This window comes from Agelaius phoeniceus, chromosome 37, assembly GCF_051311805.1.
Source record: "Agelaius phoeniceus isolate bAgePho1 chromosome 37, bAgePho1.hap1, whole genome shotgun sequence".
Classification (NCBI taxonomy): domain Eukaryota; kingdom Metazoa; phylum Chordata; class Aves; order Passeriformes; family Icteridae; genus Agelaius; species Agelaius phoeniceus.
In genome coordinates this window covers 1,274,875-1,298,388 of record NC_135302.1, presented here as the reverse complement: position 1 = coordinate 1,298,388, position 23,514 = coordinate 1,274,875, and the positions used below count along the sequence as shown (strand labels likewise).

The 23,514-nt window shown below is 48.8% G+C and overlaps 2 protein-coding genes across 3 annotated transcripts; one reads left to right on the top strand and one right to left on the bottom strand.

Annotated features, from left to right (window-relative positions):
* The first annotated feature begins 423 nt into the window (after positions 1–423).
* Positions 424–8,874, top strand: RPL18 (ribosomal protein L18). 2 transcript variants are annotated; one of them, XM_077170951.1, is made up of 7 exons: positions 424–583; positions 766–852; positions 1,440–1,547; positions 3,848–3,946; positions 5,424–5,547; positions 7,101–7,170; positions 8,750–8,874. In XM_077170951.1, exons 1-7 carry the CDS (start codon positions 581–583, stop codon positions 8,823–8,825), a joined length of 567 nt encoding a protein of 188 aa, XP_077027066.1. In that variant the 5' UTR covers positions 424–580; the 3' UTR covers positions 8,826–8,874. The 2 variants fall into 2 exon arrangements, with proteins under 2 accessions (XP_077027066.1, XP_077027067.1); XM_077170952.1 differs by lacking the exon at positions 424–583 and adding an exon at positions 615–618 and having other exon boundaries at positions 765–852.
* A 2,891-nt stretch (positions 8,875–11,765) lies between these two features.
* Positions 11,766–20,027, bottom strand: RCVRN (recoverin). The gene is made up of 4 exons (XM_077170961.1): positions 19,892–20,027; positions 17,328–17,616; positions 13,610–13,721; positions 11,766–11,960 (listed from the first exon to the last, which is right to left on the bottom strand). The coding sequence occupies exons 1-4, from the start codon at positions 19,981–19,983 to the stop codon at positions 11,875–11,877; spliced, it is 579 nt and encodes a 192-aa protein (XP_077027076.1). The 5' UTR covers positions 19,984–20,027; the 3' UTR covers positions 11,766–11,874.
* Positions 20,028–23,514: the final 3,487 nt, after the last annotated feature.

Here is a 23,514-nt window from a genome sequence, read left to right as displayed (position 1 = left end):
CGGGTCCGTGGGGTCCCCTCTGTCCCCCTGTCCACCTTTTGTCCCGCTGTCCCCCCTTTGACCCTTGACCCGGCAGCTTTCCCCGCCCCTCTCCCTCCCAGCCAATCAGGAGCCGCCGCCCCTCCGAGCGCAGCCAATGGGAGGCCGCGCTGCATCCGCCATCTTTGCTAAGGGCAGCGCCGCTATTGGAAGCAGTAGTGGGTGAAGCCGCGGGCGCCATCTTGAAAGTGGGATTCAGCCAATGGCAGCGCCGTAGCCATGGCAACGCCCGGCCCGCGGCCGCCATGCTGGCTGAGGGCAAATTCGCCTCTGCCAGGAGAAGCCTCGCGTTTTGCCGCAGGGTGCGGCAGCGCCGTCCCTAATTAACAGGGCTAATTATCCTCCCGCCCGCCTTCCCTTCCCGCTAATTAACGGCGCTCCTTAACGACCCGGCGGAGTCACAAAGGGCTCGGTCCTCCAGCGCAATAGAGTGTGGTGGACAGAGCGGCCCGCGCGCACTTCCGGCGCACACCGGAAGCGGCTCCTCTCTCCCATAACCCCCCGCGCGCTCCCGCTGCCGCCTCTCTCCAGCGCCGCCGCCATGGTGGGTCCGCCCGCGCCGCCCGAATCCGCCGCCATCCGCGGCGGGAGGGCTCGGGGAGGGCCCGGGGAAGGCTCGGGGGAGCCCAGGAAGGCTCGGGAGGGTTCGGGGGAGGCTCGGGAGGGCGCGGGGGGCGGCGATGGCCGGCGCGGCCCTCGCGGTGACCGGGCCCGGTGTCGCCTCAGGGCATCGACATCCGCCATGACAAGGACCGCAAGGTGCGGCGGAAGGAGCCCAAGAGCCAGGACATCTACCTGCGCCTGCTCGTCAAGGTGAGGCAGGCCCGGGACACCGGGACCGGGCCCGGTTCGGCCGGGATAGAGCCCGGGCATGGCCCCGCCGGTTCCGGTCCCTCCCGGTTCCCTTCCCGCTCTCCGGGCTATTCCCGTGTCCCTGCTCCAGCTCCAGCGCTTCCCTTTCCTTCTTCCCCATTTCCCTCGGTTTTTCCCGATTTCTCCCGGTTTTCCCCGAAATTTTCACGTTTCCCCCGTTTTTCTCGGTTTTCCTCGGTTCCTCCCGGTTTCCCCTGTTTTCTCCGATTTTTTCCCGGTTTTCCCCTTTTTTTTTCCGGTTTTCCCCGGTTTCTCCCGCTTATCCCCAATTTCCTCGGTTTCCCTGCTTTTTCTCCTATTTCCCCCGGTTTTCCCCGGTTTTTCCCGATTTCCCCCGTTCCCATCCCATTTTTCCCGATTTTACTCGTTTTTCCCCGTTCCCATCCCGCTTTTTCCCGTTTTTTCTCGTTTTTCCCCATTCCCATCCCGTTTTTCCCCGTTCCCACCGCTTTTTGCCCCATTCCCGTCCCTTTTCCCCCGTTTCTCCCCGTTTTTCCCGATTTCACGGTTTTTCACCCCATTTCCAGCTCTACCGGTTCCTGGCCCGCCGCACCAACGCCCCCTTCAACCGCGTGGTGCTCAAGCGCCTCTTCATGAGCCGCTCCAACCGGCCCCCGCTGGCTCTGTCCCGCCTGGTGAGCCCCAAAATCCCCCGAATTTACCCCAAAATATCCTTGAAATATCAGCCGGGGCCTTGTCCCGCCTGGTGAGACCCAAAAATTGCCCCAAAAAATCCCCAAAAATAACCCCAAAATCTCATCCAACCGGCCCCCGCTGGCTCTGTCCCGCCTGGTGAGCCCCAAAATCGCCCGAATTTACCCCAAAATGTCCTTGAAATATCAGCCAGGGCCTTGTCCCACCTGGTGAGACCCAAAAACCCCAAAAATTACCCCAAAAAATCCCCTAAAATAACCCCAAAATCTCATCCAACCACCCCCCCCCCGCTGGCTCTGTCCCGCCTAGTGAGCCCCAAAATCGCCCGAATTTACCCCAAAATTACCTTGAAATATCAGCCGGGGCCTTGTCCCGCCTGGTGAGACCCAAAAACCCCAAAAATTACCCCAAAAAATCGCCTAAAATAACCCCAAAATGAACCCAAAATCTCATCCAACCGGGCCCTGCCTGAAGAGCCCCAAAACCGCCTAAAATAACCCCAAAAATTACCCCAAAATTAACCCCAAAATTAACCCCAAAATCTCATCCAACCGGCACCGCTGGCTCTGTCCCGCTTGGGGAGACCCAAAATGCCCTAAAATTACCCCAAAATATCCCCAAAACCCCTAAAATATCCCAAATTTACCCCAAAATATCCCATAAATCTCCCACAGAAGCCCCAAATCTCCCGGAAAACCCTGAAAATGTCGGAAATGCCCCAAAAGTTCCCAAAATGTGATTTTTTTATGGGGGTTTTTGGGGATTTTTTTAGCGGTTTTTTGCTGTTTTCTCACGGATTTTTGGGGTTTTTTCCTGGGTTTTTGAGGTATTTTCTGGCCCTTTTTTGGGTGTTTTTTCCCTGGATTTTGTGATATTTTCTCACTGAATTTTGGGTATTTTCGCACTGAATTTTGGGTATTTTCTCACTGAATTTTGGGTATTTTCGCACTGAATTTTGGGTATTTTCGCACTGAATTTTGAGGGTTTTTTTCACTGAATTTTGGATATTTTCTCACTGAATTTTGGTATTTTCTCACTGAATTTTGGGTATTTTCTCACTAAATTATGGGATATTTTCTCACTGATTTTTGGGTATTTTCGCACTGAATTTTGGGGTTTTTCGCACTGAATTTTGAGTATTTTCGCGCTGAATTTTTGGTATTTTTTTCACTGAATTTTGGGTATTTTCTCACAGATTTTTGGGTATTTTTGCACTGATTTTTTGGGTATTTTCGCACTGAATTTTTGGGTATTTTATCACTGATTTTTGGGCTGTTTTCCCCGGGATTTTTGGGGTATTTTTCCCGGGATTTTTGGGCTATTTTCACGGGATTTTTGTCCATTTTCTGACTGATTTTTGGGTGTATTTTCCCCGATTTTGGGCCATTCCCGCAGATCCGCATGATGCGCAAGCCGGGGGGATTTTATCATTGATTTTTGGGGGATTTTTTCAGGGTTTTTTCCCGGGATTTTTGGGCTGTTTTCCCCGGGATTTTTGGACTATTTTCCCGGGATTTTTGTCCATTTTCTGACTGATTTTTGGGTGTATTTTCCCCGATTTTGGGCCGTTCCCACAGATCCGCATGATGCGCAAGCCGGGGGGATTTTATCATTGATTTTTCGGGGATTTTTTCAGGGTTTTTTCCCGGGATTTTTGGGGTATTTTTCCCGGGATTTTTGGGCTATTTTCCCGGGATTTTTGTCCATTTTCTGACTGATTTTTGGGTGTATTTTTCCCGATTTTGGGCCGTTCCCGCAGATCCGCATGATGCGCAAGCCGGGTGGATTTTCTCACTGATTTTTGGGCTGTTTTTCCCGGGATTTTTGGGCTATTTTCCCAGGATTTTTATCTGTTTTCTGACTGATTTTTGGGTGTATTTTCCCCGATTTTGGGCCGTTCCCGCAGATCCGCATGATGCGCAAGCCGGGTGGATTTTATCATTGATTTTTGGGGGATTTTTTCAGGGTTTTTTCCCGGGATTTTTGGGGTATTTTTCCCGGGATTTTTGGGCTATTTTCCCGGTATTTTTGGGCTATTTTCACGGGATTTTTGTCCATTTTCTGACTGATTTTTGGGTGTATTTTCCCCGATTTTGGGCCGTTCCCGCAGATCCGCATGATGCGCAAGCCGGGGGGATTTTATCACTGAATTTTTGGGGGATTTTTTCAGGGTTTTTTGGGCTGTTTTTCCCGGGATTTTTGGGCTATTTTCCCAGGATTTTTATCTATTTTCTGACTGATTTTTGGGTGTATTTTCCCCGATTTTGGGCCGTTCCCACAGATCCGCATGATGCGCAAGCCGGGCCGCGCTGACCGCACGGCCGTGGTGGTCGGGACGGTCACGGACGACGTTCGCATCCAGGACGTGCCCAAGCTCAAGGTTTGGGGCGAAACCCGGGAATTTTGGGCAAATCCGGGAATTTTGGAGGAAATTCGGGGATTTTGGGGGAAAATTCGGGAATTTTGGGGGGAAAATTCGGGAATTTGGGGGGTTTTTTTGTGGGAATTTGTGGGGAAATTTGGAAATTTTTAGGATTTTTATGAGGAATTTTGGGGGGTTTTAATGATGAATTTCAGGGATTTGGGGGAATTTTAATAACGAAATTCAGGGATTTTGGGGGTTTATGGGGAAATTTGGGGATTTCAGGGGTTTGGGAGTTTTTATTGGAAATTTTGGGGATTTTTTTCAGGTTTGTTTTGGAGTTTGGGGCATTTTGGGGTTTTTTAGGGTGGTTTTGGGGGTGGTTTTGGGGCTGATTTTCGGGTGGGTTTTGGGGTGGTTTGGGGTGGTTTTGGTGAAGTTTTGGGGGTGGTTTTGCAGGTGATTTTCAAGTGATTTCAGGGTGGTTTTGGGGATGATTTTTGGGTGGTTTTGGGCTGTTTTTCAGTAACTTTTGGGGCCGTTTTTCAGTAACTTTTGGGGCCGTTTTTCAATTATTTTTGGGCCGTTTTTTATGTGATTTTTGGGCCGTTTTTCAGTGGTTTTTGGGCCGTTTTTCATTGATTTTTGGGCCGTTTTTTATGTGATTTTTGGCCTGATTTCTGTGTGAATTTTGGGCTGTTTTTCAGTGATTTTTGGGCCGTTTTCTGTGTGAATTTTGGGCTGTTTTTCAATGATTTTGGGCTTGATTTTTCTGTGATTTTTGGGCTGATTTTCAATGATTTTAGGGGCTGGTTTTTATGTCATTTTTGGGCCGTTTTTCAGTGATTTTTGGGCTGTTTTTAATGTGATTTTGGGCCGTTTTCTGTGTGAATTTTGGGCCGTTTTTCAGTGATTTTTGGGCCGTTTCTCAATGATTTCTGGGCCGTTTTCCATTGATTTTGGGCCGTTTTCCAGTGAATTTTTGGCCTGTTTTCTGTGTGATTTTTGAGCCGTTTTTCAGTGATTTTTGGGCCGTTTTCCATTGATTTTGGGCCGTTTTTCAGTGATTTTTGGGCCGTTTTTTATGTGATTTTTGGGCTGTTTTTCGGGCTGTTTTTCAGTGATTTTTGGGCCGTTTTTCAGTGATTTTGGGGCCATTTTTCAGTAACTTTTTTGGCCTGTTTTTTGGCCTGTTTTCTGTGTGTTTTTTGGGCCGTTTTCCATTGATTTTGGGCCGTTTTTCAGTGATTTTTGGCATGTTTTCTGTGTGATTTTTGGGCTGTTTTTCGGGCTGTTTATCAATGATTTTTGGGCCGTTTTCCAGTGATTTTTTGGGCCATTTTCCATTGATTTGGGGCCGTTTTTCAGTGATTTTTTTGGGCCGTTTTCCAGTGATTTTTGGGCTGATTTTTGGGCTGTTTTCTGTGTATTTTTGGGCTGTTTTCTGTGTGATTTTTTGGGCCGTTTTCCATTGATTTTGGGGCCGTTGTTTCAGGTCTGTGCCCTCAGGGTGACCCGCGGGGCTCGCACGCGGATCCTGCGCGCCGGGGGCTCCATCCTCACCTTCGACCAATTGGCCATGGCCACCCCCAAGGGCAAGGGCACCGTGCTGCTCTCAGGTGGGGCTGGGACCCCTCCCCAAATATCCCAAAATCCCAAAAAAATCCCCGTTAAAATCCGTTAAAATAACCCAAAATAACCCAAAATAACCCCGACCCAAAATAACCCCAAAATAACCCAAATGACCCCAAAGTGCCACCCCCAAGGGCAAGGGCACCGTGCTGCTCTCAGGTGGGACCCGGACCCCTCCCCAAATTCACAAAAATCCCAAAAAAAACCCCGTTAAAATAGCCCAAAATACCCCAAAATAACCCCAAAATAACCCCAACCCAAAATACCCCAAAATGACCCCAAATCCAGTGCCATGGCCACCCCCAAGGGCAAGGGCACCGTGCTGCTCTCAGGTGGGGCTGGGACCCCTCCCCAAATATCCCAAAATCCAAAAAAATCCCCGTTAAAATCCGTTAAAATACCCCAAAATAACCCCAACCCCAAAATACCCCAAAATGACCCCAAAATACCCCAAAATGACCCCAAAATGCCCCTTCCTGAAGGCAAGGGCACCGTGCTGCTCTCAGGTGGGGCCGGGACCCCTCCCCAGAATACCAAAAATCCCAAAAAATCCCCGTTAAAATAGCCCAAAATACCCCAAAATAACCTTTTAACCAAAATCCCCCTTTTTTCCCCCAAAAATCCATTTTTTTTCCTCCCAAACTCCTATTTTATCCCCCAAATCCCCACATTTTTTAACCACACCCCTCTTTTCTTCCCCCAAATGCTCCTTTTCCGCCCAAAATCTCATTTTTTTCCCAAAATCCCCATTTTTTCCCCCAAATCTGCTTTTCTTCCTGCAAAACCCCCATTTTTCCTCCCAAATTCCCTCTTTTCCCACCCCCAAATATCCTTTTTTATTCCTCCCTAAAATCCCCATTTTTCCCCCCAAATTCTCCCTTTTTTCCCAAAAAATTCAATTTTTTTTCTCCCCAAATCCCATTTTTTGCCCAAATCCCTTCTTTTTCCCCCAATACCTCTCGTTTTATTTTCCTTCCACAAAATCCCTTTTTATCCCCAAACCAAGAATTTTATATATTTTTGTTTTTTTACCAAAATCCCCATTTTCCCCCCAAAATTCTATTTTTTTCTCCCAGAATCCCTTTTTTTACCAAAATCCCCTTTTTTTTTCCCCAATACCTCTCATTTCATTTTCCTTCCACAAAACCCCTTTTTATCCCCAAACCAGGAATTTTACATATTTTTGGTTTTTTACCAAAATCCCCATTTTTCCCCCCAAATTCAATTTTTTTTTCTCCCCAAATCCCCTTTTTTTTTCTCCCCACTCCCCATACCTCTCATTTTATTTTCCTTCCACAAAATCCCTTTTTATCCCCAAAATATTAATTTTTTTTTTACCAAAATCCCCATTTTTCACCCCAAATTTTTTTTCTCCCAAAATCCCTTTTTTTTTTGCCCAAATCCCCTTTTATTTCCTCCAACACCTCTCATTTTATTTCCCTTCCACAAAACCCCTTTGATCCCCAAACCAATAATTTTACATATTTTTGTTTTTTACCAAAATCCCCGTTTTTCCCCCCAAAATCCCCATTTCCCCCAGGTCCCCGCAAGGCCCGTGAGGTTTATCGGCACTTCGGGAAAGCGCCCGGGACCCCCCACAGCCACACCAAGTCAGATTTGGGGCAAATTGGGGCATTTGGGGCATTTTGGGGCAGATTTGGGCATTTTGGGCATTTTTCGGCAGATTTGGGGATTTTGGGGCAGATTCGGGTGATTTTGGGGCATTTTAAGGGGATTTTAGGGCAGAATTTGGGGGATTTTGGGGCAGAATTTGGGGCATTTTAAGGGGATTTTTGGGCAGAATTTGGGGGATTTTGGGGCAGATTTTGGGGAATTTTAAGGGGATTTTGGGACAGAATTTGGGGGATTTTGGGGCAGAATTTGGGCATTTTGGGGCATTTTAGGGCAGATTTTGGGGGAATTTTGGGGCAGAATTTGGGGGTTTTGGGGCATTTTAGGGCAGATTTTGGGGGAATTTTGGGGCAGATTTTAGGGGATTTTGGGGCAGAATTTGGGGGATTTTAGGGCAGAATTTGGGGGATTTTGGGGGCAGATTTTGGGGGCATTTTGGGGCAGATTTAGGGGATTTTGGGGGCAGATTTTGGGGGAATTATGGGGCAGATTTTAGGGGATTTTTGGGGCAGAATTTGGGGAATTTTGGGGCAGAATTTGGGAGGTTTTGGGGGCAGATTTTGGGGGCATTTTGGGGCAGAATTTGGGGATTTTGGGGATGGATTTTTTGAGGGATTGTGGGAGATGTTTTGGGGGTTTGGGACAGAATTTTTGGGGATATTTTGGGAAATTTTGGGGGGATGTTTTGGGGGGCGGGTTGGGGTTTTTGGGGACGCTTTGGGGAATATTTTGGGGACATTTTGGGTTTATTTTTGGGGGGATATTTGGGGTGTGGGCTGGGATATTTGAGAGTATTTTTGGGGGACATTTTGGGTTTATTTTGGGGAATATTTTGGGGGGGATATTTGGGGTGTGGGCTGGGATATTTTGGGGTTTTTTTGGGGGACATTTTGGGGTGTTTGGGGAGATTTTTTGGGGTATTCTTGGGGGACATTTTGGGTTTGTTTTGGGGGACATTTTGGGGGGATATTTGGTTTGTGGGCGGGGGTGTTTTGGGGTTTTTTGGGGGGACATTTTGGGGTTATTTTGGGGAGTTTTGGGGACATTTTTGGGGGATATTTTGGGGTGTTTTGGGGGACATATTTGGGGATGTGGGCTGGTGTTTTTTGGGGAGCATTTTAGGGGATATTTTGGGGTATTTTGGGGGAATAATTTGGGGCTATTTGGGGGTGTGGGCTGGTGTTTTTTGGGGCATTTTGGGGACACTTTGGGGAATATTTTGGGGTATTTTTGGGGATATTTTGGGGTGTGGGCCGGTGTTTTTGGGGGATATTTGAGAGTCATTCTGGGCTATTTTCTGGTGCCATTTTGGGTTTATTTTGGGGATATTTGGGGGTGTGGGCTGGTGTTTTTGGGGACACTTTGGGGAATATTTTGGGATATTTTTGGGGACATTTTGGGTTTATTTTGGGTTTATTTTGGGGGATATTTGGGGGTGGGGTGGGCCGGTGTTTTTGGGGGATATTTGAGGGTCATTCTGGGCTATTTTCTGGTGCCGTTTTGGGTTGATTTTGGCCCGTTTTGGGTTCCTAACCCCCCGTTTTCTCTCCCCCCCAGGCCCTACGTGCGCTCCAAGGGCCCCAAGTTCGAGCGGGCCCGGGGCCGCCGCGCCAGCCGGGGCTACAAGAACTGAGCCCCCTCCCCAAATAAACGGGGCAGGGCAGCCCCCTCCCCAAAACACAGCCCCGGGTCCGTGTGTGCTGGGATGGGGGAAAAAACAGCAGGAAAAAACCTGAAACTGCCCCAAAAATACACAGGAAAAACCCCAAAAATGACCCAAATTAAACCTGAAACCGCCCCAAAAATACACAGGAAAAAACCCCAAAAACGACCCAAATTAAACCTGAAAATGCCCTAAAAATACACACGAAAAACCCCCCAAAACATCCCGAGAAAAACCCCAAAAAATGACCCAATTAAACCTGAAACCGCCCCAAAAATACACAGGAAAAAACCCCAAAAAATGACCCAAATTAAACCTGAAACTGCCCCAAAAATACACAGGAAAAACCCCAAAAATGACCCCAATTAAACCTGAAACTGCCCCAAAAATACACAGGAAAAACCCATAAAATGACCCAAATTAAACCTGAAACTGCCCCAAAAATATGCACGAAAAAAAACCAAAAATGACCCAAATTAAACCTGAAACCGCCTCAAAAATACGCAGGAAAAACCCCCAAAAAATGACCCAAATTAAACCTGAAACCGCCCCAAAAATACACAGGAAAACCCCCCCCAAAACTGCCTCAAAACACCCTGAGAAAAACCTAGAAATGACCCAAATTAAACCTGAAACTGCCCCAAAAATACACAGGAAAAAACCCCAAAAAATGACCCAAATTAAACCTGAAACCGCCCCAAAAATACACAGGAAAAACCCCCAAAAACGTCCTGAGAAAAACCCCAAAAATGACCCCAATTTTCCTGAAACTGCCCCAAAAATACGCAGGAAAAACCCCCCAAAACATCCCGAGAAAAACCCCAAAAATAACCCAAATTAAACCTGAGAATGCCCCAAAAATACGCACGAAAAACCCCCCAAAACTGCCCCAAAACATCCCGAGAAAAACCCCAAAAACGACCCAAATTAAACCTGAAACCGCCCCAAAAATGCACAGGAAAAAACCCCAAAAATGACCCCAATTAAACCTGAACTGCCCCAAAAATACACACAAAAAAACCCCAAAAATGACCCAAATTAAACCTGAAACTGCCCCAAAAATACACAGGAAAAAAATCCCAAAAATGACCCAAATTAAACCTGAAACTGCCCCAAAAATATGCACAAAAAAAAAACACCAAAAATGACCCAAATTAAACCTGAAACTACCCCAAAAATACACACAAAAAAACCCCCAAAATGAGCCAAATTTACCCTAAAACAGCCTCAAAAATACACATGAAAACCCCCCCCAAAAATGACCCCAATTGAGCCTGAAAAAAACCCCAAAAACGCTCTCGGGAAATCCCCTGAAACCACCTCAAAAAAGACCTGAAACAGCCCCAAAAATACGCAGGAAAAACCCCCAAAAACATCCCAAGAAAAACCCCAAAAATGACCCCAATTAAACCTGAAACTGCCCAAAAATACACACGAAAAAACCCCAAAAACTGCCCCGAAACATCCCGAGAAAAACCCCAAAAATGACCCCAAAAAAACCTGAAACTGCCCCAAAAATACACACGAAAACCCCCCCAAAACATCCCAAGAAAAACCCCAAAAATGACCCAATTGAGCCTGAAAAAACCCCAAAAATAATCGTGAGAAATGCCTTGAAACCACCCCAAAAAGACCTGAAATAGCCCCAAAAATACACAAGAAAACACCCCCAAAAATGACCCGAATTGACCCTGGAAATGTCCCAAAAACGCTCTCGAGAAATGCCTTGAACCACCCTAAAAAAACCTGAAATAGCCCCAAAAATACGCACGAAACCCCCCCAAAACTGCCCCAAAACATCCCAAAAAAACCCCAAAAATGACCCCAAAAAACCCCGAGGAAAACCCCAAAAATGACCCAAATTTTCCCTGAAAATGTCCCCAAAACACTCCTGAGAAATCTCTTAAAACCACCCCAAAAAAACCTGAAACAGCCCAAAAATACCTGAGAGAAACCTCAAAAATGCCCCAAAAAAACCCCGAGAAAAACCCCAAAACTACCCCAAAAATCCCTGAGAAAAACCCTGAAACCGCTCCAAAAATAACCATAAAAATTCCCCCAAAAAACCCCAGAAAAACCCTGAAAATGCCCCAAAAAATCCCTGAGAAAAACCCTGAAAATGCCCCAAAAAAAAACCCAGAAAAACCCGGAGAAAAACCCCCAAAAATGCCCCAAAAAATCCCAAGAAAAATCCCAAAAACGCCCCAAAAATGCCCGAGAAAAACCCTGAAATTACTCAAAAAAACACCATAAAAATGCCCCAAAAAAATTGTGAAAAACCCTGAAACCACCCAAAGAAAACCCTAAAAAACACCCAAAAAAACTGAGAAAACCCCGTGAAAAACCCCAAAAATGCCCCAAAAAATACCCCAGAAAACCCCGGAAATGCCCAAAAACCCCTGAGAAAATCCTTCCCTGAAAATTCCCCTTTTTTTCCCCTCTAAAATTCCCATTTTTTCCCAAACCCCCCCCATTTTTCCCCAAAAAAACCCCTTTTTTTTCCCCCCCAAAAAATCCTTTTTTTCCCCCAAAACCTCCTCCTTTTTCCCCTCTAAAAATTCCCATTTTTTTCCAAAAAAATCCTTTATTTTTCCCCCAAAAATCCTTTGTTTCCCCCCAAAAAATCCCTTATTTTTCCCAAAAAAAATTCCTTTTTTCCCCCCAAAAAATCCTCTTTTTGCCCAAAAACTCCTTTTTTTCCGCCTCTAAAATTCCCATTTTTCCCCAAAAAAACCTTATTTTTCCCCCAAAATTCCCCTTTTTTTCCCCAAAAAAATCCTTTTTTTCCCCAAAACTCCTCTTTTCCCCCCTCCAAAATTCCCATTTTTCCCAAAACCCCCCATTTTTCCCCCAAACCGACACCGATTTTGGGGGGGATTCTCTTTATTGCCCCTCCCTCCCTCCCTCCTCCCTCCCCCCCCATTTTTGGGGAATTTTGGGGATTTTTGGGGATTTTTTTTTATTGTTATAATTTTGGGGGATTTGGGATTTTTTGGGTGAATTTCGGGGGTTTTGGGTCTCATTTCTTGGGCTCGTACTGGATCAGGCGCATGATGGCGTCGTTCTTCATCACGCCCTCGATGAACTCGGCCTCCGCGATCTTGTCTGGGGCGAAAAACGGCGATTTTGGTTAAAAACGGCAAATTTGGGTTAAAAAATGGAAATTTTGGGGTAAAAAAATGGAAATTTTGGGTTAAAAACGGCAATTTTGGGTTAAAAACCAGAGATGTTGGGTTTGGGTTAAAAAGGGCAGGTTTGGGGTTAAAAAACGGTGAATTGGGGTTAAAAACGGTGATTTCCATTAAAAACGGTGATTTCCGTTAAAAACGGCGATTTCCGTTAAAAAACGGCGATTTTGGGTTAAAATGGAAATTTTGGGTTAAAAAATGGAAATTTTGGGTTAAAAACGGCGATTTCCGTTAAGAAACGGCGATTTTGGGGTAAAAAACAGCGATTTTGGGTTAGAAAATGGAAATTTTGGGTTAGAAACCAGAGATTTTGGGTTTGGGTTAAAAAAGGGCAGGTTTGGGTTAAAAAATGGTGATTTGGGGTTAAAAAATGGAAATTTTGGGTTAAAAAATGGAAATTTTGGGTTAGAAAACAGCGATTTGGGTTTGGGTTAAAAAAAGGGCAGGTTTGGATTAAAAAACAGTGATTTGGGGTTAAAAAATGGTGATTTTGGCTTAGAAAACATCTATTTGGGTTTGGGTTAAAAAGGGCAGGTTTGGGTTAAAAAACAGTGATGTGGGGTTAAAAAATGGAAATTTTGGGTTAAAAATGGAAATTTTGGGTTAGAAAACAGCGATTTGGGGTTTGGGTTAAAAAGGGCAGGTTTGGATTAAAAAACAGTGATTTGGGGTTAAAAAATGGTGATTTTGGGTTAGAAAACATCTATTTGGGTTTGGGTTAAAAAGGGCAGGTTTGGGTTAAAAAACAGTGATGTGGGGTTAAAAAATGGAAATTTTGGGTTAAAAACTGCAGTTTTTTAAAAAAAATGTGGTTTTCTTGGGGGGGGTTGGGGGTTTTTTGGGGGGATTTTTTTGGGGGTTTTTGGGGGGTTTGGGGGCTTTTTTGGGGATTTTTTTGGTTTTTTTGGGGGGGGTTGGGAGGTTTTTTGGGGGAGTTTTGGGGTTTTTTTGGGGGGTTTTTGGGTTTTTTTTGGGGATTTCTGGGAGGTTTTTTGGGTGAGTTTGGGGGTTTTTTGGGGAGTTTTTTTTTGGTTTTTGGGGTTTTTTTGGGGGTTTTTTGGGTGAGTTTTGGGAGGTTTTTCTGGGATTTTTTGGGGTGTTTTTGGGGATTTTGGGGGGGGTTTGCGGCCTTTTTTGGGAGGTTTTTTTGGGATTTTTTTGGGAGGTTTTTTGGGTGCGTTTTGGGAAGTTTTTTTGGGGGATTTTTGGGGGTTTTTTGGGTGAGTTTTGGGAGGTTTTTCTGGGATTTTTTGGGGTTGTTTTTGGGGTGATTCCGGGGTTTTTTGGTGAGTTTTGGGGTTTTTTGGGGAGTTTTTTTGGGGTTTTTTGGGGGGATTTTTGGGGGGTTTTTTGGGTGAGTTTTGGGCGGGTTTTTTGGGGATTTTTTGGGTTTGTTTTTGGGGTGATTCCGGGGTTTTTTGGGGTGAGTTTTGGGAGGTGTTTCTGGGATTTTTTGGGGTTGTTTTTGGGGTGATTCCGGGGTTTTTCGGGTGAGTTTTGGGAGGTGTTTTGGGGATTTTTTGGGGTTGTTTTTGGGGTGATTCCGGGGTTTTTTGGGGTGCGCACCGTTCTCGCCCTTGTTGAAGTAGGCCCAGAGTTTGTCCGCGCGTTTCTGGGGGTTGTTCTCGTCCTCGGGCAGCAGCTTCTGCTCCTCGGCCGGGATCATCTTGAAAATGGCCTGGGGAGCCCAAAACCGAGCCCCAAAATCACCCGGGGACCCCGAAATCGGCACCGGGGACCCCGAAAACCCCCAGGGACCCCAAAAACCCCCAGGGACCCCGAAACCGAGCCCCAAAATCACCCGGGGACCCCAAAAACGGCACCGGGGACCCCAAAAACCCCCGGGGACCCAAAACCCTCAGGGACCCCAAACTCGGAGCCCGGAATCACCCGGGGACCCCAAAACGGAGCCCCAAAATCACCCGGGGACCCCGAAAACGGCACCGGAGACCCCAAAAATCCTCAGGGACCCCAAAACCCTCAGGGACCCCAAAACGGCACCGGGGACCCCAAAAAACCCCCAGGGACCCCAAACTCGGAGCCCGGAATCACCCGGGGACCCCAAAACGGAGCCCCGAAATCACCCGGGGACCCCAAAAAACGGCACCGGGGACCCCGAAAACCCCCAGGGACCCCAAAAAACCCCAGGGACCCCAAAAACGGGACCCAAAATCACCCAGGGACCCCAAAACGGCACCGGGGACCCCAAAAACCCCCAGGGAACCCAAAACCCTCAGGGACCCCAAAAACGGCACCGGGGACCCCAAAAATGGAGCCCAAAATCACCCGGGGACCCCAAAAACCCCTCAGGGACCCCAAAAATGGCGCCCAAAACTGTTAAGGACCCAAAACCCCCGAAACAGCGCCCAAAAATCCATCAAAGACCCCAAAAATCCATCAGGGACCCCAAAAATCCATCAGGGACCCCAAAAACGGCACCAAAAACCATCAGGGACCCCAAAAACCCCTAAAGCGGCGCCCCAAATTCCATCAGGGACCCCAAAAACGGCACCGGGGACCCCAAAAATCCTCAGGGACCCCAAAATCGATCTGGGGACCCCAAAAAGGCCTCAGAGACCACCGGGGACCCCAAAAACGGCACCGGGGACCCCAAAATTCGACCTGGAGACCCCAAAACAGCACCAGGGACCCCAAACCCCCTCAGGGACCCCAAATTTGGCTCATTTAACCCCAGAATCGATCTAAGGACCCCAAATTTGGCTCATTTAACCCAAATTCGGCTCCGGGGAGCCCGAATCGGCCCCGCTGAGCGCTGGGGGAGGGGCCTGGCCCTGCCCCTCCCCCCTCCGATCCGTTTATGCCGCCCCTCCCCCCCCCGCCCCTCCCCCCCCCGGGGTTTTTTCCATCCGGGATTGGAAAATCCGGGATCAGGGGCGGGGGGAGGGGCAAAGCCAATTAGCGCCCCTCCCCCACCCCGCGCTAATTGGGGCCGCTGGGGGGGAGGGGCTGGGGGGGGGAGGGGGGGGGATCAGAGCCCCTCCCCCACAGCCCAGAGGGGATCCCAAAACTCCCCTGGGGTGAGGCGACCCCAGCGTCCCAAAATGTCCCCGAAATACCCCAAAATACCCCAAAAATATCCCCAAAATATCCTCAACCCCCCCCAAAAATATCCCCAAAATATCCCCAAAATATCCCCAAGATACCGCCCAACAATAACCCCAAAATATCCCAAAAATATCCCCAAAATACCCCAAAACCCCCCCAAAAGATACCCCCAAAATATCCCAAAATACCCCAAAAATATCCCCAAAATATCCTCAAAATATCCCCAAAATATCCCCAAGATATCGCCCAACAATAACCCCAAAATATCCTCAAATCCCCCCCAAAAATATCCCAAAATATCCTCAAATCCCCCCCAAAAATATCCCAAAATATCCCAAACCCCCCCAAAAATATCCCCAAAATATCCCCAAACCCCAAATCCTGAACCTTCCTTGGGATGAGCCAATTCCATCCAAACCCCAAATCTGCCATTCCTGACCCCAAATCTGCCATTTCTGACCCAAATCTGCCATTTCTGACCCCAAATCTGCCATTTTTCACCCAAATCTCACCGTGATGATCTCCAGCACCTCGCTCTTGCATCCCAAACCCCAAATCTCACATTTCTGACCCCAAATCTCCCATTTTTCACCCCAAACCCCACGTTCTCCTCACCGTGATGATCTCCAGCACCTCGCTCTTGCTGACCTCGCCATTCCTGTATCCCCAAACCCCAAATTTCCCATTTCTCACCCCAAATTTCCCATTTTTCACCCAAATCTCACCGTGATGATCTCCAGCACCTCGCTCTTGCATCCCAAACCCCAAATCTCCCATTTTTCACCCCAAACCCCACATTCTCCTCACCGTGATGATCTCCAGCACCTCGCTCTGCATCCCAAACCCCAAATCTGCCATTCCTGACCCCAAATCTCCCATTTCTGACCCCAAATCTCACCGTGATGATCTCCAGCACCTCGCTCTTGCTGACCTCGCCGTTCCTGTCCACATCAAACAAGGAGGAAGGCCATCCCCAAACCCCAAATCTCCCATTTTTCACCCCAAACCCCACGTTCTCCTTACCGTGATGATCTCCAGCACCTCGCTCTTGCTGACCTCGCCGTTCCTGCATCCCCAAACCCCAAATCTCTCATTTTTCACCCCAAATCTCACCGTGATGATCTCCAGCACCTCGCTCTTGCATCCCAAGCCCCAAATCTCTCATTTCTGACCCCAAATCTCTCATTTCTGACCCCAAATCTCACCGTGATGATCTCCAGCACCTCGCTCTTGCTGACCTCGCCGTTCCTGTCCACGTCGAACAGGGAGAAGGCCATCCCCAAACCCCAAATCTCCCATTTCTGACCCCAAATCTCCCATTTCTGACCCAAATCTCACCGTGATGATCTCCAGCACCTCGCTCTTGCATCCCAAACCCCAAATCTCCCATTTTTCGCCCCAAATCTCCCATTTCTGACCCAAATCTCACCGTGCTGATCTCCAGCACCTCGCTCTTGCATCCCAAACCCCAAATCTGCCATTTCTGACCCAAATCTCTCATTTTTCACCCCAAATCTCACCGTGATGATCTCCAGCACCTCGCCCTTGCTGACCTCGCTGTTCTGGTCCACATCAAACAGGGAGAAGGCCATCCCCAAACCCCAAATCTCCATTTCTCACCCCAAATCTCCCATTTTTCACCCCAATTCTCACTGTGATGATCTCCAGCACCTCGCTCTTGCATCCCAAACCCCAAATCTCTCATTTCTGACCCAAAATCTCACCGTGATGATCTCCAGCACCTCGCCCTTGCTGACCTCGCCGTTCCTGCATTCCCAAACCCCAAATCTGCCCTTTTTTCACCCCAAATCTCACCGTGATGATCTCCAGCACCTCGCTCTTGCTGACCTCGCCATTCCTGCGTCCCCAAACCCCAAATTTCCCATTTCTGACCCCAAATCTGCCATTTTTCACCCCAAATCTCACCGTGATGATCTCCAGCACCTCGCTCTTGCTGACCTCGCTGTTCCTGCGTCCCCAAACCCAAATCTCTCATTTCCTGTTCCCAAATCTCCCATTTCTGACCCCAAATCTCACCGTGATGATCTCCAGCACCTCGCTCTTGCTGACCTTGCCGTTCCTGCATTTCCTGTTCCCAAATCTCCCATTTCTGACCCCAAATCTCACCGTGATGATCTCCAGCACCTCGCTCTGCATCCCAAACCCCAAATCTCCCATTTCTGACCCCAAATCTCCCATTTCTGACCCCAAATCTCACCGTGATGATCTCCAGCACCTCGCTCTTGCTGACCTCGCCGTTCCTGTCCACGTCGAACAGGGAGAAGGCCCACTCGAGCTTGAGGTGGGTCTTGCCGGACGAGGTCAGGTGCAGCGCGATGATGTACTCCCGGAAGTCCAGCGTGCCGTCGTCGTTGGTGTCGAAGCTGCGGAAGACGTGGCGGGCGTAGCCCTGCGGGTCCGAGTTGGGGAAGAAGGTGCCGTAGATCTTCTCGAACTCGGCGCGGCTGATGCGGCCGTCGGGGCACTGCCGCTGGAAGCTCTCGTACCTGCGGGGCCGCCGGGGTATTGTCAATGCCGAGATTGGGGTGCTGGGGTTGGGGTTTTGGGGGTTGTTGGATATTGGGGTTGTTGGGTTGTTGGGGTTGTTGGGGTTCTTGGGGTTCTGGGGTCACTGGGGTCGTTGGGGTTTTGGGGTTGTTTGATATTGGGGATGTTGGGGTTGTTGGGGATGTTGGGGTTGGGGTTCTTGGGGTTCTTGGGGTTCTTGGGGTGTTTGGGTTGTTGGGATTGTTGGATATTGGGGTTTTGGGGTGTTGGGGTTGGTGGATGTTGGGGTTGTTGGGGTTGGGGTTTTGGGGTTCTTGGGGTTCTTAGGGTTGGGATTGTTGGGGTTGTTGGGGTTGTTGGGATTGTTGGGGTTGTTGGGATTTAGGGGTTGTTGGGGTTCTTGGGGTTGTTGGGGTTGTTGGGGTTGTTGGGATTTTGGGGTCATTGGGATTGTTGGGGTTGTTGGGGTTGTTGGGGTTGTTTGGGTTGGGTTGTTGGGGTTGTTGGGGTTGTTGCGGTTGGGGTTTTGGGGTTCTTGGGGTTGGGGTTGTTGGGATGGTTGGGGTTTTGGGGTTGTTGGGGTTTTGGGGTTGGGGTTGTTGGGCTTTTGGGGTCATTGGATATTGGGGTCATTGGGGTTGTTGGGGTTGTTGGGGTTTTGGGATTGTTGGGGTTGTTGGGGTTTTGGGGTCATTGGGGTTGGGGTTTTGGGGTTGTTGGGGTTCTTGGGTGGCTGGGGTGGTTGGGGTTGTTGGGGTTGCTGGGGTCGTTGGGGTTTTGGGGTTGTTGGGGTTGGGGTTCTTGGGATTCTTGGGGTTGTTGGAGTTGTTGGATGTTGGGGTTCTTGGGGTTTTGGGGTGGTTGGGGTTGTTGGGGTTGTTGGGGTTGTTGGGGTGGTTGGGGTTTTGGGGTTGTTGGGGTTGGGGTTGTTGGGGTTGTTGGGGATGTTGGGGTTTTGGGGTTGTTGGGGTCATTGGGGTGGTTGGATGTTGGGGTTGTTGGGGTTGGGGTTGTTGGGTTTTGGGGTTGTTTGGGTTGTTGGGATTGTTGGATATTGGGGTTTTGGGGTTGTTGGGGTTGCTGGATGTTGGGGTTGTTGGGGTTCTTAGGGTTGGGGTTTGGGTTGTTGGGGTTTTGGGGTTGTTGGGGTTGTTGGGGTTGTTGGGGTTTTGGGGTTGTCATTATCATCATTGTCATCATCATCGTTATGTCATTCTTATAATTATCATCATCATTATCATTCTTATCATTATTATTATTATTATTATATCATTCTTATAATTACTGTCATTATCATCATCATTATTATTATATTATATCATTCCTATAATCATTATCATTATTGTTATTATAGTATGTCATTCTTATCATCATTATCATTATTGTTTATAGTATATCATTCTTATAATTATCATCGTTATCATCGTTGTTACGTCATTCTTATAATTATCATCATTATCATTATTATTATTATTATAGTTTATCATTCTTAACATCATTATCATTATTGTTATTATAGTATATAATTCTTATAATTATCATCATTACCATCATCATCATTGTTGTGTCATTCTTATTATCATCATCACCATTATTATGTCGTTCTTATAATTATTATTATTATTATAGTATATCATTCTTATAATTATTATCATTATCATCATCATTATTATATCATTCCTATCATCATTATCATTATTGTTTATAGTATATCATTCATATAATTACTATCATTATTATCATCGTTATGTCATTCTTATAATTATCATCATCATTATTATATCATTCTTATCATCATTATCATTATTGTTTATAGTATATCATTCTTATGATCATCATCATCATCATTGTGTCATTCTTATACTTATTATCATCATCATCATTATATCATTATTATCATTATTATTATTATTATTATTATTATTATTCCAATTATCTTTACCGTTCGCAGCATTATTTTATATACCTATTTTTATATAAACACATATGTATTTCTATATAAACATGTACATAAAATTTATCATTGCCGTTAATTGTTTTATACACATATTTACATAAGACACAATACATTTCTATTTTATCATATATCTTATATATTTATTCTATATATTATATATTTTACTATATCATCATCTATTTATATAAGACACATTTATATCGTATATATAAAAATAAACCCAAAAAAACCCAAATAACCCCGGAAACGCCCCCAAACCCTCAAAACGCCCAAAAACGCCCCAAAAGGCCCCAAATTTGTGTTTTTTGACCCCGTACCAGCGGCAGAGCTCCTCCTCCGAGTAGCGCGTGCTCGTCTTGAGGTCCTCGAGCACCTCCTTGGACAGAGCCCCGCTCTTGGCGTTGCCCATGGCGGGAGGAGGAGGAGGAGGAGGAGGAAGAGGAAGAGCCTGGGGGGAGAGAGAGGAAAGGGCGCAGAGGGTTTGGAAATTCTGGGTACCCGGAATTTTTTGGGGTCCCAAAATCTGGGGGGAAAGGGAAAGGTTTGGGTCCCAAAATGAGGAGGAGGAAGGTCCTGAAATGTGGGGGAGGAAGATTCTGGATTGTGAAATGAGGAGGAGGAGGAGGAGGAGGAGGAAGGTTCTGGATCACAAAATGAGGAAGAGGAAGAGGAAGATTTTGGGTCCTGGAATGGGGAGGAAGAAGAGGAGGAGGAGGAGGAGGAGGAGGAGGAGGAAGGTTCTGGGTCTTGAAATGAGGATGAGGAAGGTTCTGGGTCCCCGGAATGAGGAGGAAGAGGAAGGTTTTGGGTCCTGGAATGAGGAAGAGGAGGAGGAGGAAGGTTCTGGGTCCCAAAATGAGGAGGAGGAGGAGGAGGAGGAGGAGGAGGAAGGTCCTGGGTCCTGGAATGGGGGGGGGAGGAAGATTCTGGCTCCCAAAATGAGGAGGAGGAGGAAGGTCCTGAAATGTGGGGGGAGGAAGAGCCTGGATTGTGAAATGAGAGGAGGAGGATGAGGAAGGTTCTGGGTCCCGGAATTGGGAGGAAGAAGAGGAGGAGGAGGAGGAAGGTTCTGGGTCCTGGAATGGGGGAAAAAAGGAAGGTTCTGGATCCCAAAATGAGGATGAGGAAGGTTCTGGGTCCCAGAATGAGGAGGAAGAGGAAGGTCCCGGAAGTCCAAGAATGGAGGCGAGGAAGGTCCTGGAGCCCCCGAAAGGAGGAGGAGGAGGAGGAGGAGGAGGAGGAGGAGGAGGAGGAGGAGGAGGAGGAGGAGGAGGAGGAAGGTCCCGGAGGGCCGAGGCTGAAGAAAATCCCACACCAAGCAACGAGGATGACGAGGATGAGGATGAGGAAGGTCCCAGATGGAAAAACGAGGCCGAAGAAGATCCCGAACCCCGAAATGAGGAGGAGGAGGAGGAGGAAGGTCCCGAACCCCGAACCGAGGATGAGGAAGATCCCGAACCCGAAATGAGGAGGAGGAGGAGGAGGAAGGTCCCGAACCCCCGGAACCGAGGATGAGGAAGATCCCGAACCCCGAAATGAGGAGGAGGAGGAGGAGGAGGAAGGTCCCGAACCCCCAGAAATGAGGATGAGGAAGGTCCTGAACCCCTGGAACCGAGGATGAGGAAGGTCCCAGGCACAGCAATGAGGAGGAAGAGGAGGAGGAAGGTCCCGAACCCCGAAATGAGGAGGAGGAGGAGGAGGAGGATGAGGAAGGTCCCGGACCCCTGGAACCGAGGATGAGGAAGGTCCCAGGCACAGCAGCGAGGCCGAAGGCCCCGAGAAGGAGGCGAGGAAGGTTCCGGAAGAAGATGAAGAAAGCTCCAGAGGATGAGGATGAGGAGGATGAGGATGAGGAGGATGAAGGCTCCCCCCGGGGGGTCCTTACTGGAAGGTTCCGGAGCCGAGGATGAGGAGGGTGAGGATGAGGAGGGTGACGAAGGCTCCTCTGCGGGGCCCGGCCCCGCTCCCGCCTTTATCAGGGGGGATTTGGGGGGATTTGGGGGGGGGGGAGGGGATGAAGGTGATCCGGCTTAGGGGGGGGAGGGGCGCACGTTGGGGAGGGGGAGGGGCAGCGCCCAACCCCCACAGCGGGGCCGGGGTGGGGGCGGGGAGCGCCCGGAAACGGCGGAAATGGACCCAAAAAACGGCCCGGGGCCAACCCGAGAAAAACGGCCCGAATTGACCCCAAAAATGACCCGAATTGACCAAAAAATGCCCCGAATTCACCCAAAAAATGCCCCGAATTCACCCCAAAAAAGGCCCCGAGTTCACCCCAAAAATGCCCGAATTCACCCAAAAAAAGGCCCCGAATTCACCCCAAAAAATGCCCAAAATTCACCCCAAAAAAGGCCCAAAATTCACCCCAAAAAAGGCCCAAAATTCACCCCAAAAAATGCCCTGAATTCGCCCCAAAAAAATGCCCTGAATTCACCCCAAAAATGCCCCGAATTGACCCAAAAAATGCCCCGATTCACCCCAAAAAATGCCCCGAATTCACCCCAAAAAAGGCCCGAATTGACCCAAAAAATGCCCCGAATTCACCCCAAAAAAGGCCCCGAATTAACCCAAAATTAACCCAAAATCCTCCAGATCTCCCCTCAAAAAATGCCCCAAATTAACCCCCAAAAATGCCCCAAATTAACCCCAAATTTCCCCAAATTAACCCCAAGATCCTCCAGAATTCCCCCCCAAAAAAGGCCCCAAATTGACCCCAAATTCCCCCAAATTAACCCCAAATTTCCCCTTCCCATCCCCACCCAGAAATTCCCCAAATTAACCCCAAAATCCTCTGGACCCCCAAAAATGCCCCAAATAACCCCAAAATGCCCAAATTCCCCCAAATTCCCCTTCCCCTCCCCACCCGAAATTCCCCAAATTCACCCCAAAATCCTCCGGAATTCCCCCCCAAAAAAAGGCCCCAAATTTCCCCCAGGACCCCCCAAAATCCCCAAATTTACCACCAAAACTCCCCCTCCTTCCCCCCCCCGGACCCCCCAAAATTAACCCCAAAATCCCCCAAATTTACCCCAAAATTCCTCCTCCCCCCCCATCCCCAGATCCCCCCAAATGAACCCAAAATCGCCCAAATTAACCCCAAACCCCCCCCGGGTTCGCCCCTCCCCCCCCGGGGGCAGCAGATGGCGGGGGCGGGGGGGGCGGGGGGGGGGCTCATTAAAGCCTCATTAACGTCGGGGTTAATTAATCACGGGGGGGGAGGGGCGCTTGCGTAAGGAGGGGGGAGGGGCGGGGAGGGAACGGAGGGGGGAGGGGAGGGAAGGGGGGGGGGGCGGGACCAGAACGGGCGGGAACGGGCACAGGTGGGCACAGGTGGGCACAGGTGGGCACAGGTGGGCACAGGTGGGCACAGGTGGGGCCTGGTGGGCACAGGTGGGCACAGGTGGGCACAGGTAGGGCCTGGGTGAGCCCAGGTAGGGCCCAGGTAGGGCCTGGGTGTGCCCAGGTGTGCCCAGGTCCTTTCCAGGTGTGCCCAGGTAGGGCCTGGATGTGCCCAGGTGTGCCAGGTCCTTTCCAGGTGTGCCCAGGTAGGGCCTGGATGTGCCCAGGTGAGGCCTGGATGTGCCCAGGTCCTGCCCAGGTGTGCCCAGGTGGGTCCAGGTGTGCCCCGGATGTGCCCCGGATGTGCCCAGGTCCTTTCCAGGTGTGCCCAGGTGGGTCCTGGGTGTGCCCAGGTCCTTTCCAGGTGTGCTCAGGTGAGCCCAGGTGTGCCCCAGTAGGGCCCAGGTGAGGCCTGGGTGTGCCCAGGTAGGGCCTGGATGTGCTCAGGTCCTTTCCAGATGTGCCCAGGTGTTCCCAGGTAGGGCCTGGATGTGCCCAGGTGTGCCCAGGTAGGGCCTGGGTGTGCCCAGGTAGGGCCCAGGTGTGCTCAGGTAGAGCCCAGGTGTGTCTAGGTAGGTCCTGGGTGTGCCCAGGTCCATCCCCA